Source organism: Tauraco erythrolophus, chromosome 9 (assembly GCF_009769465.1).
Source record: "Tauraco erythrolophus isolate bTauEry1 chromosome 9, bTauEry1.pri, whole genome shotgun sequence".
Lineage (NCBI taxonomy): Eukaryota > Metazoa > Chordata > Aves > Musophagiformes > Musophagidae > Tauraco > Tauraco erythrolophus.
In genome coordinates this window covers 13,302,381-13,316,419 of record NC_141473.1, presented here as the reverse complement: position 1 = coordinate 13,316,419, position 14,039 = coordinate 13,302,381, and the positions used below count along the sequence as shown (strand labels likewise).

The 14,039-nt window shown below is 41.7% G+C and overlaps 1 protein-coding gene across 1 annotated transcript in view; it reads left to right on the top strand.

Annotated features, from left to right (window-relative positions):
* SORCS3 (sortilin related VPS10 domain containing receptor 3) overlaps positions 1-14,039 on the top strand; it is a 309,066-nt gene that overhangs the window by 283,786 nt on the left and 11,241 nt on the right. The window contains 4 exon segments of the mRNA XM_086616318.1: positions 3,377-3,563; positions 6,926-7,059; positions 11,110-11,233; positions 13,871-13,983. Of these exon segments, the coding sequence (XP_086472444.1) occupies positions 3,377-3,563; positions 6,926-7,059; positions 11,110-11,233; positions 13,871-13,983 (558 nt within the window).

Genomic DNA, 14,039 nt, shown 5'->3' with positions numbered 1-14,039 from the left:
AAGAGATTTCAGCCTGAGGTCACCAGTGATGAATCCAGCCCAGATCAAATTTTTATCTTCTGTTCAGTGTCTTCCATATGAGATCAACTTGTGATCTTAGCAGTCTTAGTACGTTCCCTTGAGAAGTGGTTCTGAAAGGTTTAACAAGCTGTGGGAGCCTTTCTGTCAAATAACTGAATATCTCAAGAGTGTAATTTTACCCCTGCTAGAGAATTTTAGATTGACTTAAAAAACTCTCTGTCAAAAGGATGTTATTGGCTACTCAATATTATAGATAAGTTTTAGTGTCACTACTGCTCTAGTTCTCTATGTTTTCTTTCTGGTTTATACTGTATTTTTAACGTCTTAGTAGGACAGAGGTGAAAATGGTGCCCCGATGATGTCAATAGAGAAAACTCCTCTTGCTCCTGTGGAATGGGAATTATGGAGCAAGGAAGGAGACAGAGATCTAATGTACATAACTAAATATCCATATTTCAGAAACTACATATAATAACCCTGATTATATGGGTGTGTACCCAAAGATTCCAAGTGTACACTCAAGGCAAATTCACATGTGAAAAATACCCTTCCCACACTGTTAATGCAGGGATAGCCTATGAGGAAGATAAAGTCTGTGGGACATGCTGTGGTCCTGATTATCTCACAGGGGACCTGCTTCAGTGTACTCTGGCTTCTTCTCTGTGCTCTCAGGTTTCTGTCCAAAGGACAAGATCAGGTGCACTTTCAGGGCTGGGGCCAGTAGCAGAACACAGCATCCTGCCTGTGTCACTACCACCATTGGCACTTGCACAGGCTGATGGCAACTGCCAATAAGACAGCAGCTCCCATGAGTTTGGCGTTAGTGGGAGGCAAGAACTGGGATCTCTTGCCTTTCATGGATTTTTCTATCTCTGCAGCAGCCTTTGTTGTGCACCTTTTGTCTCATTTGCTGATCATTTGGGTTAGAACAGCCTGTGAGCTATTTAATCCTGATTTAAGGACCTCTTTTTCTACGATCCAGCCAATATTCTGCCTTTATCCTGACTGTCCTGGGATGATAAGAAGTCATGATCCAAAATGGATTTGTGCTGTTTATGAATGTGTTTGGAGTGTATGAAAAATTGCTTACAGATGTGAGGTTCACAGTCAGAATTTAGGCTGCAAGCCATGTGTTTTGCCACACACAGATAAACTTGAAAAACGTTGCTCAGAGGAAAGCTGATACTGTCAGCTCTAAAACTTTTGGAGATTGTCACCTGTGTGGTTGTCTCAGACTATCTTTTCCCTTCGTCTGATCTGCACAGTTTTTCTAGGAAGTCATGGTTTGTTTTGTGCAATGCCTGGCCCAGAGGCTTTAGTGAAATTTGTGAGTTCAGTGATCTTTTCCAGTGAGGCCAGTGGATGTAGGACCCAGCAGGATTTGAGCTGATTGTGAAGTGATTGGAAGTACATCAGAACTGGCAGTGAGTTACAGCGTTGCTTCTCTCCCTTAGATCAATATGTACTGGAACTGCACATAAGCTTTGATCCTGACCCAGTGCACTTACAGCTATAATGGGGTTTATGAGATGGCCATGAAATATTTCTGAATTTCCCATTTAGTTTCTTTAAAAAAACTAGTTGAATTTAGGAACAGAGATTTTTTTATTTTTTTTTATTTTGGAATCTCACTCTTATCTTCAATATATCTGGGGACTGGTTTCAGTTTTGGGCAAGGAACATCTCCAAAAGGTAGTGGTATCTTCTTAACCCATAGTGAATACAGTGGAGACCTTTCATGAAAGGAAATTACTTGGGCCAGTACATCTTATATATACATGCAGAAAGCTACAGAGATTTAATCTAAGGTGTAGTTTTATTTCAGTTTAGTGAAATCACTACAGTGAGCTTTAAATTAGCCTTGTTTTGTGTTACTTTTAGTCAGCTGGGAACAAGTGTAAAATAAGTCTCCAAGAAACTGAAACAACAGACACTTCTACAGTTCAACTACATTGGTTTAAAGCATGATTTAAATTAAAATAGTGCAGCTGCTGCTTCCAGACAATACCTGCAGTGCTGGAATTTCTTGTCTGTTGTTCCCTCCATCGTTTAATAGCTGTCATTGATAGTAATCCTAGAAGGGATTTTCTTGTCATCTACTTCATTCTCCTGTGTATCTCAGCCCTATCTCTGTGTTGACTGGCATTAGGCAAAAGCTGTCAGTCCTCAACGTAGGACTCAACCTGTACAAATTCAGCCATCCTGAAGTTACATGTCTAACTGAAACTAGTCATCTAGACTATCATCACAGAACAGGGACGGATATTTGCAGAATCCTAGAATGGTTTGGGTTGGAAGGGACCTTAGAGATCATCTAGTTCCAACCCCCCTGCCATGGGCTGGGATACCTTCCACTAGATCAGGTAGCTCAAAGTGGCCTTGAACAATTCCAGGGATGGGCATCCACAACTTCTCTGGGTAACCTGTTCCAGTGCTTACCACCTTCAAAGTGAAGAATTTCTTCCTTATATCTGACCTAAACTACCCTCTTTCAGTTTAAAGCTATTACCCCTTGTCCTATCACTACATGCCCTCTCCAGCTTTCTTGTAGGCCTCATTAAAGTACTGGAAGGCTGCTAGAAGGTGTCTCCAGAGCCTTCTCTTCTCCAGGCTGAACACCACCAACTCTCTTAGACAATATTAATAGGAGAATCACGTCACCTGTCTCAGTTATCTGAGGATGGAATGTGTTGGTCTCTTGCTGTCTTTTTTTCTCTTTTTTCCACTGACTCTACAGGAAGCCTGGAAAACTACCTTAGACTAGACTTAACAGCATCTCAGTGACTAGGTTCTGCTTTTTTGGAACATCTTGGAGAGCCACTTCAGCCATTGTCCTGTCTCCAGAGTGTCCCCGATGCTCCTATGTGCAAATGGGAATTGCTCTCCAATTAGCATCTAGCCTACCATCAGTGTAGTGCCTCCCATCTCATTGCCTCTGATGGAGTACTTGTTGGACACCACTCATTCCATGAATGGCTGTGCAAAGCCCTGGCCACTTCAGTGACATATAATTCTCAACCATGCATTGCATTAGAGGATTCAAATATGGTACCCTTGATATATGCGCGTTTGGCACTCTGCCCTCCCAAAATCTCTAAACCCAAGATGAGAGGATAACATCTCTTTACAGGTATAAACCTTCAGCAATTCTTGTGTATAATTGCTTGTGTATAATTACCTGGTGTTGATTTTGAGTCTGGCCTCTTTGGGGACTGGCAGAACAAAGCTAGGCTTCTTTGGTGAAGTTACATGAGTTTGTGTCCATGCTAATGAAATGGAACTGAGAAGTGGGATGGAGGGTAATATAAATCACTCTTATCAGCCCAGTTTCCTAATGCAACCTTCTCTGTTGCAGGGTGATCTCCAGAGGACAAACGTTCAGCTTGATTTTGGAGATGGCATTGCAGTATCCTATGCTAATTTCAGCCCTGTTGAGGATGGCATCAGGCATGTGTATAAGAGTGCTGGAATCTTTCAGGTGACAGCATATGCAGAGAACAGCCTGGGCTCTGACACTGCTGTCCTCTTTCTGCATGTGGTCTGTAAGTACCTTCAGCCGCTGGATTCCTTGGGTGAAAAACCTAATCTCACTGATAATCCCTGCAACTTCAGTGGGGCCTAAGAATACCTGCAAACCCCTCTACATACGCAGCTCATGGTCTTCGAAAGGCTTGGACTTTTAGACACTCTTCTATCTTAAGTAAACTTTATTGAATGAAGAGGAAGGGAAGTTTCTTTTAAAATAAGTGTATTTGCAGTCCTCACAGGTACAGAGAAAAGTTTGAAAATGTTTCTCAGGCTTTCTGAGAGGGTCAGAGACAAACATATGAAACAAAGTTTAAATATGTGTTTTCAATATACTTCTAAATCCAAGAGGTTTAGATTAATCTACTAAATTTTGAGTCAGTTGTTCAGGATTTGGGAGCTTACAGTGCTTATTAAATAAAACAAAAACATTATGCTGAGCATACTTCCTGGGATATGAATATACCGAGGATTAATGTGCTACTTTTCATATTTCATGTGTTTGACATACATCCTTGACTTTTCTCTCCTATTTCGTATGTCAATGCAATTTCTCTCCACTTGGCAAATGAGCAGACTCAAATATAGACCCTCCAGTTGGCTTTCTTAAAGCCCCAGGAGAGAGCAGAGGGTGTGGAACGCAGGATGAGACCAGGAAGACCCCAGCTCTTTGTCCTGCTCTCAGGCTGCTAGATCTCTTGCGCAGAGCGCTCCATCTGTGTTCTGATACACCCCATCGGTTTTGCCCCTAATGGTATTCACAGCCATGTCTGCCCTTTCCCTTAGCCTGTAAAAATGTCTTCTACCTTGCCTGTCTTTTACTTGAGCTTTTCTGCTGGAAGGAATCAAGTCAGAAATTTCCAAAACTCAAGAACTTTTTTCTTCTTTTTGATTTCAAGCTCCCTGTGTGAAGGAATAAATGTTCCTTGAAGCTTTTATTATGCTCATAATTCCCTCAAAGTCAATCATGGCTGCATTTAACAACCTGTTATTAGAGTATTAACTGTTTTTTCCTTCACCTTGGGCCATTAGCTGACAAAAGTGATGGTTACCTGGTAATAACGGCCAGCTTTGTATGGATTATCTGATTTTTCTCGCAGGAACTGCTTTTTCGTGGTGAGGATTTTAGAGCAGAATGCAACGAGGGCCAGTTGCTTGGCCAGGTTGTGCTACTCTACCCTCTTCTCCCTCAGCTTCTCAGAGCTCTCCTTTGACTTTTATGGTGTTCTTAGGTGGTCAATTTATTATCAGTATCTCTAGGGAAATATTTCGCAAGTATTTACATTCATGCTAGCACTGAAATAAGATGATACCTCAGTACTAGACTTCTAATATATTTGGATGTACTAGTCAATACAGAAGGTTTGACCTTGAAGCTCAAATGTACAGATATAAATGCCTGCTATATAAATCAGCCTTATTATACCATCTGTCTGGTGCTGAATCCTGTGCTGAAAAAAAGAAGGAAGAAGGTCCTTGGCCTCAAGCAACAGTAGTTTTCTACCCTGCAGCTTTAACAGTGATCAGTCAACTTTTCACCTTTCTGGAATCTGCTGTCAAGCTGCTCATCCCTTCATCTTAGAGGAAGTGAAAATATGAGTATTTTTTGTCTCACAAGCATTGTCATAAAAAATTTGAGAGACTCTGCTATTCTTGGGAACCCAGAGTACTCGCTATGGTCAGATTTCAGGAGTGACTTGCTGTTAGAGACCCCTTTGGAAAGGGGAAACTAAAAAGAACAAGTTCTTAGGAGCTGAAAACAATAATAGAGTCCCATACTGCTCGGAGCTGTATGTTCTGGTGGTAAAAGAACAAGTCTTGCTCTCCAAAATCCTTGTAGTCCAAGTAGGTGGAGAAATGATTAATGTTCCCATTTCATGCTTGAAAAGCTGAGAGGTAATGCAAGAAAATCGTCTCAGTTAAAATCAGCAAATTTCCTGCTTCCCAGAATTAATGTCTTATCCAAAAAAACCCCATCTCACTTCTCTCTTATTTCATCCTTTCCTTCTCACAGGGATAGTCTATCAGTTTTCTATGTTTTAAAAGATATCATTCAGAAAGACTCAGTTGTTCAGCCTGGAGAAGAGAAGGCTCCGGGGTGATCTTATAGCAGCTTTCCAGTACCTAAAGGGGGCCTACAGGAAAGCTGGAGAGGGACTTTTTACAAGGGTGTGTAGTGATAGGACAAGGGGCAATGGATTTAAACTGAAAGAGGGCACATTTAGTTTAGATATAAGAAAGAAATTCTTTACATTGGGGGTGGTGAGGTACTGGAACAGGTTGCCCAGAGAAGTTGTGGATGCCCCATCCCTGGAGGTGTTCAAGGCCAGGTTGGATGAGGCTTTGGGTAACCTGGTGTGGTGGAGGATTTCCCTGCCCATGGCGGGGGGGATGGAACTAGATGATCTTTGAGGTCCCTTCCAACCCTAACCATTCTATGATTCTATGTGCAGCAATTACCAGCTGAAATTCAGTAACAGTAAAAACAAACAATTCAACAAGAAGGAAAACAATGGAGATAGTAAAAGCTTTAAACAAACTAACAAACAAGACCAGTATTTTTTACACGTTGTTTCTTCTGGAGAGGAACTGGTGGCTTAGTTCTGAACCTCATGCACTAGACTCATTCTGGACATTTACATTTATTAGACAAAAATTTGCATTGCTATTTTCTCATTTTTTAAGTTTTTCAGAAACCAATTCTTCTGCCTGCTAAATGCTTTGATATGCCAATGCACACATCTTTCAAGTAGTTCCTACCTTTTTACTAGTGATAACTGACTTCACAAAGACTTTTCAAGGTCAGGCAAAGTTAAAAAGATACCAAGTATTTCCAAAATCATGACTCTTTCTTTTGGATACTGTCTAAAGAACTGTCAGGGAGTATTTAATCAAGTAATAAATGCCTAATATATAATCAGATTTAAATAATCTTGACTGAATTGATTTTCCCACAAATCTTGGGAGTGGATATATTTTCAAGAAAACACCTTCTTTCTCTCATGTCCTATTCCTCAAGCTTTCAATAGCAGCTTGACCTCTTCAGAGCAAAGCCAGATCATTGTTCTCCCTCAAACTGCATTTAAGAAATTCTTCTAAACACAGTGCTCACCCTGCCTGAAATTAGCACTTTGGAAAATGTGCGTTTCTGGCTCCCCTAGAATTAAGAGTGAGAAGAAAGTGTGTGATTTTATGTTTGTTAATCATGTATCTTTTTCTTTTGTTCATTGACTGCTGAAATTGTCTTGTATTGCTATTATAGAGTCTCACTGCTGACATGAGACATTTGATTTATTTAAGGAAAAGATCCTGTCTGGTTGCAACTGCATGAGGAGGATTTAACTCACAGCCTCTAATCATGAACTCTCTTTTCCCACAGGTCCAGTGGAGCATGTCCATCTCAGTGTCCCCTTTGTCGCCATCAGAAACAAGGACGTCAACATCACTGCAGTAGTTTGGCCCAGCCAGGCAGGCACGCTTACCTACTTCTGGTGGTTTGGCAACAGCACCAAGGTACAGCTGCCCTTTGGTTCGTTTTTACTTCCTAAGCTTGTTGCACCAGACAAGAACTCTGTTCAGCCCTAATAAAAACTTCTTGCCTTTGCTTGTTTTGTGTTTTAGTTTTTTCCTTATCTCAAAAGAGTTGTGATTATCTGAACTTCAGCCTTTGTGAGTTGATTTCCTCTTGTCTCGTGTTGTTCTTAGGAGTCATTACATTTTTACATTGGGTTGTTATCAGCCCTACTGAGCTTCGAAGACCACAGTTATTACCAGTGTTCACTTGCAACTTAACTGAATTATATATCACTATATATGGGAAAATACTGGCTTTCAACACCGTGTTTAAAAACTGCTGGTGTTCAAGAAACCGTGGAGGTTCCCATTATGTACCAGTATGCAGTATACAATGCTGGATTCCAAAACAGTACTTTAAAGCTGTTGGCGTTCAAATAACCAGTTGTAGTAGAATGTCAAGCTAAACTGTCAATGGATTGTTTGTGTCCGTCCGTGTCCATTGTTTGCAGTCTTGGATATATTAGAGAGAGAGAGATGAGACTTGTTTGTAGTGAATTTTCAAATGATTGGCAAAAATTTATTATAAAGAGCTTTTTTAACCAATAATTAAAGTGGTCATGCTTTCAAATGAAGAGAGCCAGATTATTTGTTAGCTACAGTTTTTATTGCAGGCTTTAGGAGAGAGACAGCTGACGCACAGGCACTATCCTCCATTATTACAGTTGTGAAATGTACAGCTGATAATTTTGCAATGTAGTATCTGCTGTTATTTACAAAAGCAGTTTAAGTCACATCATTGTCTACGTTATTGAGTTGCAACTAAAGGTGGGCACTGATATGAGATCACAGGAGAAAAAAAACAGGATTTTACATGAAATGTGGAACTTGAGATAAAAGATAGCAGGCACACAAGTATTTTATTTGAGAAAGCTGCTTGCATTTTAACATCTTACCCTAGCTACCAATAGTAGCAGGAGAAAAAAACCAAAAGAGTAAACGCTGTGTCTTCTGGGATTTTACAGCAAGTTAGGAAGCTTACTGTAAGAACTCACCTATTTTTGTGGAAGCATAATTGAGGCACCAGAAGAGCTCAGGAACAAAAACCCCTTACTGTAACGTGTCAAGTTGCTGTGCCCTAGCTGAGCTGTGGCAACCACCCACATACACACATCAAGTCCATGACAAATACCAGGTAATTCCACGTATTTTATATTGCACTAAAAGAGGGGGATGCAAAATCACATTACAGTTCAGGTATTTTTAGCTCAGTGCTCACACATGGACAGCCATTAAAGTACATCTGAGACGATTTAGGTACCGTTAACTTGATCATCTGCTTAAGCCCTCCACTGTACCCAGGTGTCAGAGTTTTCCTGCCATTGCTTTTCTTTTGAATATAGAAGTTGGTTGTGAATAGGGCCTTGAAAAACACTTTTTGAAATAGAAAGTGATCTAGAAAAGGTAGATCAAAGCAGTGGTGTTTGCTGAAGTTTTCCATGCAGCTCTCATGGTGCTTTCATCTGGGTTATAACTATGATCCATTATCTGTTTTATCTTCTAGCTTAAATTTCAAACCCATAGGCAACAGAGTACAAGCAGATACGGATGTGTTTGGGGTGGATGCTTTGCATGTAGCTGTACAGGGAGTACTTGATCCTGATGATACCCTGGAGTGATTGTACATGTTGCTAAAATATGTTGAGATCTGGATTAGTAAAGATGGTGCCACTTAGCTGTGGCCAAATCAAAGACCCAGAGCACCTTTCATGCTTTGCAAATGATTATCTCCACTACCTCGTGAAATGCACTTCAACTTCAACTCTGACAGAAGTATGACAAAAGATATAGACATAACAGCAGCCTTTTTTTTCAGGACAACAGTCTACATAAAATCAAAATTCCTTTGGGGATGTTTAATGTACATGTCAGATCCTTCTCTTTGCCCACTCACGGGCAAACTGTGGCGCGCTTAGTACAGGTGGAAGATGGGGACACTGAGTTGTGTGTGAGTTACAGATGAGGTGTGTTATATTGTGCATAGTGACTGGTATTATTAGGTGATATATTCTGGTTCCAAGCTGAGGGATTGCAGCTTCTTTTCCTCTTCAGCCTGTAGGCATCCCAGGCAGAACCAGATGTGTCTTGTGTCACTCTGCAGTCTCACTAAGGTACTCTCTGTGCTGCTGCACAGGTGAATGTTGTCTTAGACTCAAACGATGTGGCTAAGGCTCTTCTGCTGCCCTCCCCACCCTGCTGGAACCATTGTACTGAATTTCTACTGTGCTAATTTTTGCAGTATACCTGAAGGCCAATTTGCTTGGATTAACACAGGTCCAGTTTAATAAATGTGTCCAACTGTTTAATAGGTTTGAGCAAATGAACCTTAAACTACTTGATTTAATTTAGAATTAGTTTCCAGGTCTTGGTGCTTGAATTAAAATTAAGGAGTTGGCTGAACGTTGAAACTCCATGATGGAGGTGAAATCATCCATGGTAATGGAATGTCCAGCATACACACATACCAAAAGGAAAAACTGTAATTTTAAAGGCCAGAGTAGTTCCTGTTATCTGCCTTTGCACAGAATCACAACCTGTAACCTCCAGGAAGATTGCTAATATCATGCAGTTTGATTATAGGCCCATTCTGCTTGTCCAGGATGTGTCCATGTCTAACTATATGATAGGTAGGCCTCCAGGGCTAGCGCAAGCTGGCACTCTTGCTGACTTGGTCTGGGAGTCTCCTGGGGAGTCTCCTGTGATCAAACAGATATTTTTTGCTTTTGCTACTGCTTTTTCAACTCATGGAGGAGGCAGTAAAAGGCAGGTGGCATTCTGCAAGGAGGGAAATGTGTTTGCCAGCCTGGTGTATGCTGGTGGTGATTTTGATTTAGCTATGAAAATGGCATATATGGCCACTGTTGTGAAATTCAGGCTAATTGGCAGTCCAATGGGATGAAGCGTGAGAGCTGGAAGGTGAATGTTGAAGAGTTTTCCTCTGGAAACAAACTGTCAGTGTGGTGAAGGGACAATAGCAGTCGTACAATGGTTTTATCTGTGGTCTTAGACCTCTAAGTGCTTTTGCAATAGAGGCTTGTATCACCGTTTCCATTTTAATGGTTTAATCTAAACCAAGAGATTTGTCTATAGACCAGCTGTCAGATCAATGGCACTGCAAGGGCTAGACTTTTGATTTCCAATATGCAAATCTCTTTTCCCAAGCATGGTACACTTTTCTCATCTAGATGTGTATCAGTATGAGAGTCTCCTGTGCAAAGAGGAGAGCTGTAGAGCTATCAAGGGAATTTTTGTTTGAGAAGGCGCAGATAAAGCCAGCCTCCTCTGCCAGGGCTCTGAGCTGGCTAAATGTAGGTCAACTTTACTCTGGAAACCATTCAGCCACATTCAGGCATCAGTGACGGCAGGTATGACACCATGCGTTCAGCCTTGTTAGCATGATTTGCCAGCTTATGGTTGGAGCTAGCTTACAGGCTCAGAGCATGGACAGGGCAATGCTGGGTGCCCTCACTCTGTCCTGAGCAGAGCTGCTCTGAGATAGATGGATTTGTGCTCATAAGAGCAGGGGCTGGTCCTGAATCTGAACAGTAGGGATTGTTCAAAGAAGCATCTGCATCTTCAGTTATATTCAAATGCGGGTTTGAGCTGGACCCTGTGTTTTGCACAGCTGATGTAGCAACTGTGCTGAGTGTGTGTGCCTGTGTGTGTACAACACTGCGTTCTGCAGCGCGTATTCTGCAACTGCTGACTCTGCTCTACTGAGGTTCTTGTAGCATAACGGGTTGCAGTTCAGTGGAAGAATATTTCAGGAAGCGTTTACTGAAGTGAGAGAAACCTTTGCCAATGGGGCAGTTCTCACTGGGTGGTGTTTGGGCCACATTCAGGCCTTAGTAGGATATGCAAGCTCAGAGCACCATTTCTGTATCCGGGAGGAAGGATATCGTGGCGTGGTTGATTGATCGGGTGCATGTTGTGATCCTGAGCTAATCTCATCCTGATTTTGAAATTACCATCTGTGTTTACCTCTTGCAGCCCCTCATCACCTTGGAGAGCAGCATCTCATACATCTTCGCTGCGGAGGGGATGAACACTGTCACTGTGCAGGTTTCTGCGGGCAACACCCTCATCCAGGACACCAAGGAAATCGCAGTGCATGGTACCCTCAGCCTTCTACAATCAGATCTCGGGGGGTATCTAGAGGTGAAGAAGAGACAGTCACTGCTAATCCAAAATGAAGTCCCTAGTGCCCAGGGGAAACTCTAAAGACAAACTGCAAACAAAGCAGCTCAGATGTGTCATGATCACAAAATACAGAAGTGAATTGGATGGGGCAGCTAGCCAAATTTGTGAGCTCAGCACTGTAGTAAAGTGGCTGGTGTCTCCTTTGCCTATGGGTCTGTCTGTACACCCTGGCTGGACTCCTAAAAGAAAAAGCACATGTAGCTGTAGGCTGGCTGCCTTCCCTCTGCTTCCTAGCTGTGGAAGGAAGTAGTCGTAGTGCATCATTAAGGTGGCCTGAATACGGCTGGTGTTTCTCTTTATACAGTGACTGTACAAATGGAAGGGGTCTGGAAGACAAGGGGCAGAAATGACTCTGTTGTTAGTATCTCTGCCCATCTTCCATGCCACAGCTGGAGATCTAAGTGTGTCCACTGGACTTCCCTGTAGGTAATGTTTGGTATGTTCTGGCCATATCTGCATGTCATGGGCTTCAAAAATCACCCTTTGGCAGACCACAGAGCTTACCTAGTTTGGGACTTGATAAAAGCTGAGTGGAAGGGCTCTCTCAGCAGTTTAAAATTTCTCCAGAGAATAATTTCCACCCTGGGCTAGTCTTCATTTTTCTTATCCAGTTCTTGGCATCCAGCATTTGAGGGCAAGCTTTTCTTTGAATAGCAAGTTTTATTGAGAGACCCAGGCTTCAAATAACTCGAGTTGCACTGTGTAGTTGAACTGTGTGTGTCTTGTTTCAGTAATTAAATATAAATAAATGTCTTGCGGGTGACTGGAAAGCTGTATGCTCAGAGTTAACAACCAGCTAAACAGATATTTATTGATTGCCTGGCTGTGAAATGCAATAGGTTTTAATAATTTGTTAATATGATTTAGTAATACTCAAACTCGCTATTAGCAAATGTAAGTAACCTTCTCCTTGATCATTTTGAGCATTGTAAAATGCAGTGTTTGCTCCTGGGAAACTTGCATCTTTCCACTAGTTTCTGAAATAAACCTGAATCACGAATATCTGAGAGGAGTCACTGCAGGTCATCCCAAACTTTGGTCCTGGTAGGTCCCACAGAGCACTCCTCACTCTCTGTTTTTAAACACCTTGTAAGAAATTTTGACATTCTGTTTAAAAGATTCAAAGCTTTGGGCTTTATCACAAAGATAAATTGATCCACTTGGAATGTCCAAATAGTCCCATGCAGCACCATGCTGCAGACTGGCCTGGTCTAAGGAAGGAGTCCTTCCAGACCTCCCAGTCTGGTGATCAGTTCAAGTCTATGTACATAAATGAGTGACACCTTTGGGTAAACGTGCTCTGCTAAATTTGTATCCTAATCTGTGCCCTGTATTAAGTTATTATGGCTCTAGGTAGGAGGGCATAGCTTTCTGGTGTTAGCAGTGAAGGAGCTTTATTCAGGATTTTCTCAAATGGTGATTAACAGGCCAGAATTTACTCAGAAAATAAATTGGTTAAGCCTTCAGAACTTGAGAGCAATTCCCTGCTCCCTTTGATGCTTGTTTTATTTAAAAATATACTGCACCATCTAAAAAGAAAGAATAGATCTTGCAAAAGATGCAACATAAATGCTGTGCAGGCACATCCGTGCTGTTCCGTGGATTTCCTCATTTATACTCTTGCTGGTTTATCTTGATCTAAAACTGGTACCTTCTTACAAATGATTAATGGTACTTACGTGAAGTGTCTGAAGATCAGGTGCTTCCAGGTGAGCCACAGCTCATCTCCAAAAACAGAAGAGAGAGTCTTCTACCCTGAGAACTTATATCTGAGTGTGATTCCTATCCTGGATCTGTGCCTTTCACTGGCCCAAACCTATTGTGCCCAGTTATCATAAGGATTCCAGGCTTGGTCTCTGATGACACCAGAGAGGAGAGCTGGAATTGGAAAAATATTTAAATTGTGTTGTATTTGAAGTCGAGGAAGTTTTTCTTCCTCCCTGCAATCAGTCAATTAGGAAGTAATTTCAAAGTGTTTCATGAATAGCCGTTGCTTGATTAGCCACTCATTAGCACCACTGGGTTCTGATTTATTGGGGTATTAACCACTCATGGCTTCCCTCCAGGAGAGCAAACAGACTAATACCTGTTTTTGAAAACATTACTTACAGTAAGTGTTTGTTCTGCAGAGCACAATGCATGCCATTGCACAGACCTTCCAAATGCCATCCAGATGTCACCTTATTTACTGGTCAGCTTCTTTATAAGCAGAATCTGATAAAGTTGAGTGGCAAAATCACCAAAGTCCAGAAGCATCATGAAGGGAAGGCATCCTCTCCCCTCTCTCATTCTTGCTTTCATTTCTTCTGGGAACAGCCACAAGTTGGCATTAGGGCAAAACATCCTTTATAAAAACCTTTACAAGAATTCTTTCCTTGCAAGCTTTCTGTCCTGCTTAGTGTTAGCCAGCCCTTTTTCTTCCTTCAGCCTTTCCTCTCTCACTTGCTTTAAGTTAGTTTAACTATGGTTTTCCTGTTGTCTTCTGCACCGTTGGCTGTACCCTGAACACTGCCCATTTAATCTTCTCATAAGTACTGTTTTTCTTTTCCAGAGTATTTCCAATCTCAGCTCCTGTCATTTTCTCCCAACTTGGACTACCATAACCCTGACATCCCTGAATGGAGACAAGACATTGGAAAAGTCATCAAGAGAGCTCTAGCACAGGTGAGCATCTGTTTTCTCATCTGTACTAACATTGACTAGGGTGTTAAAACATGCAC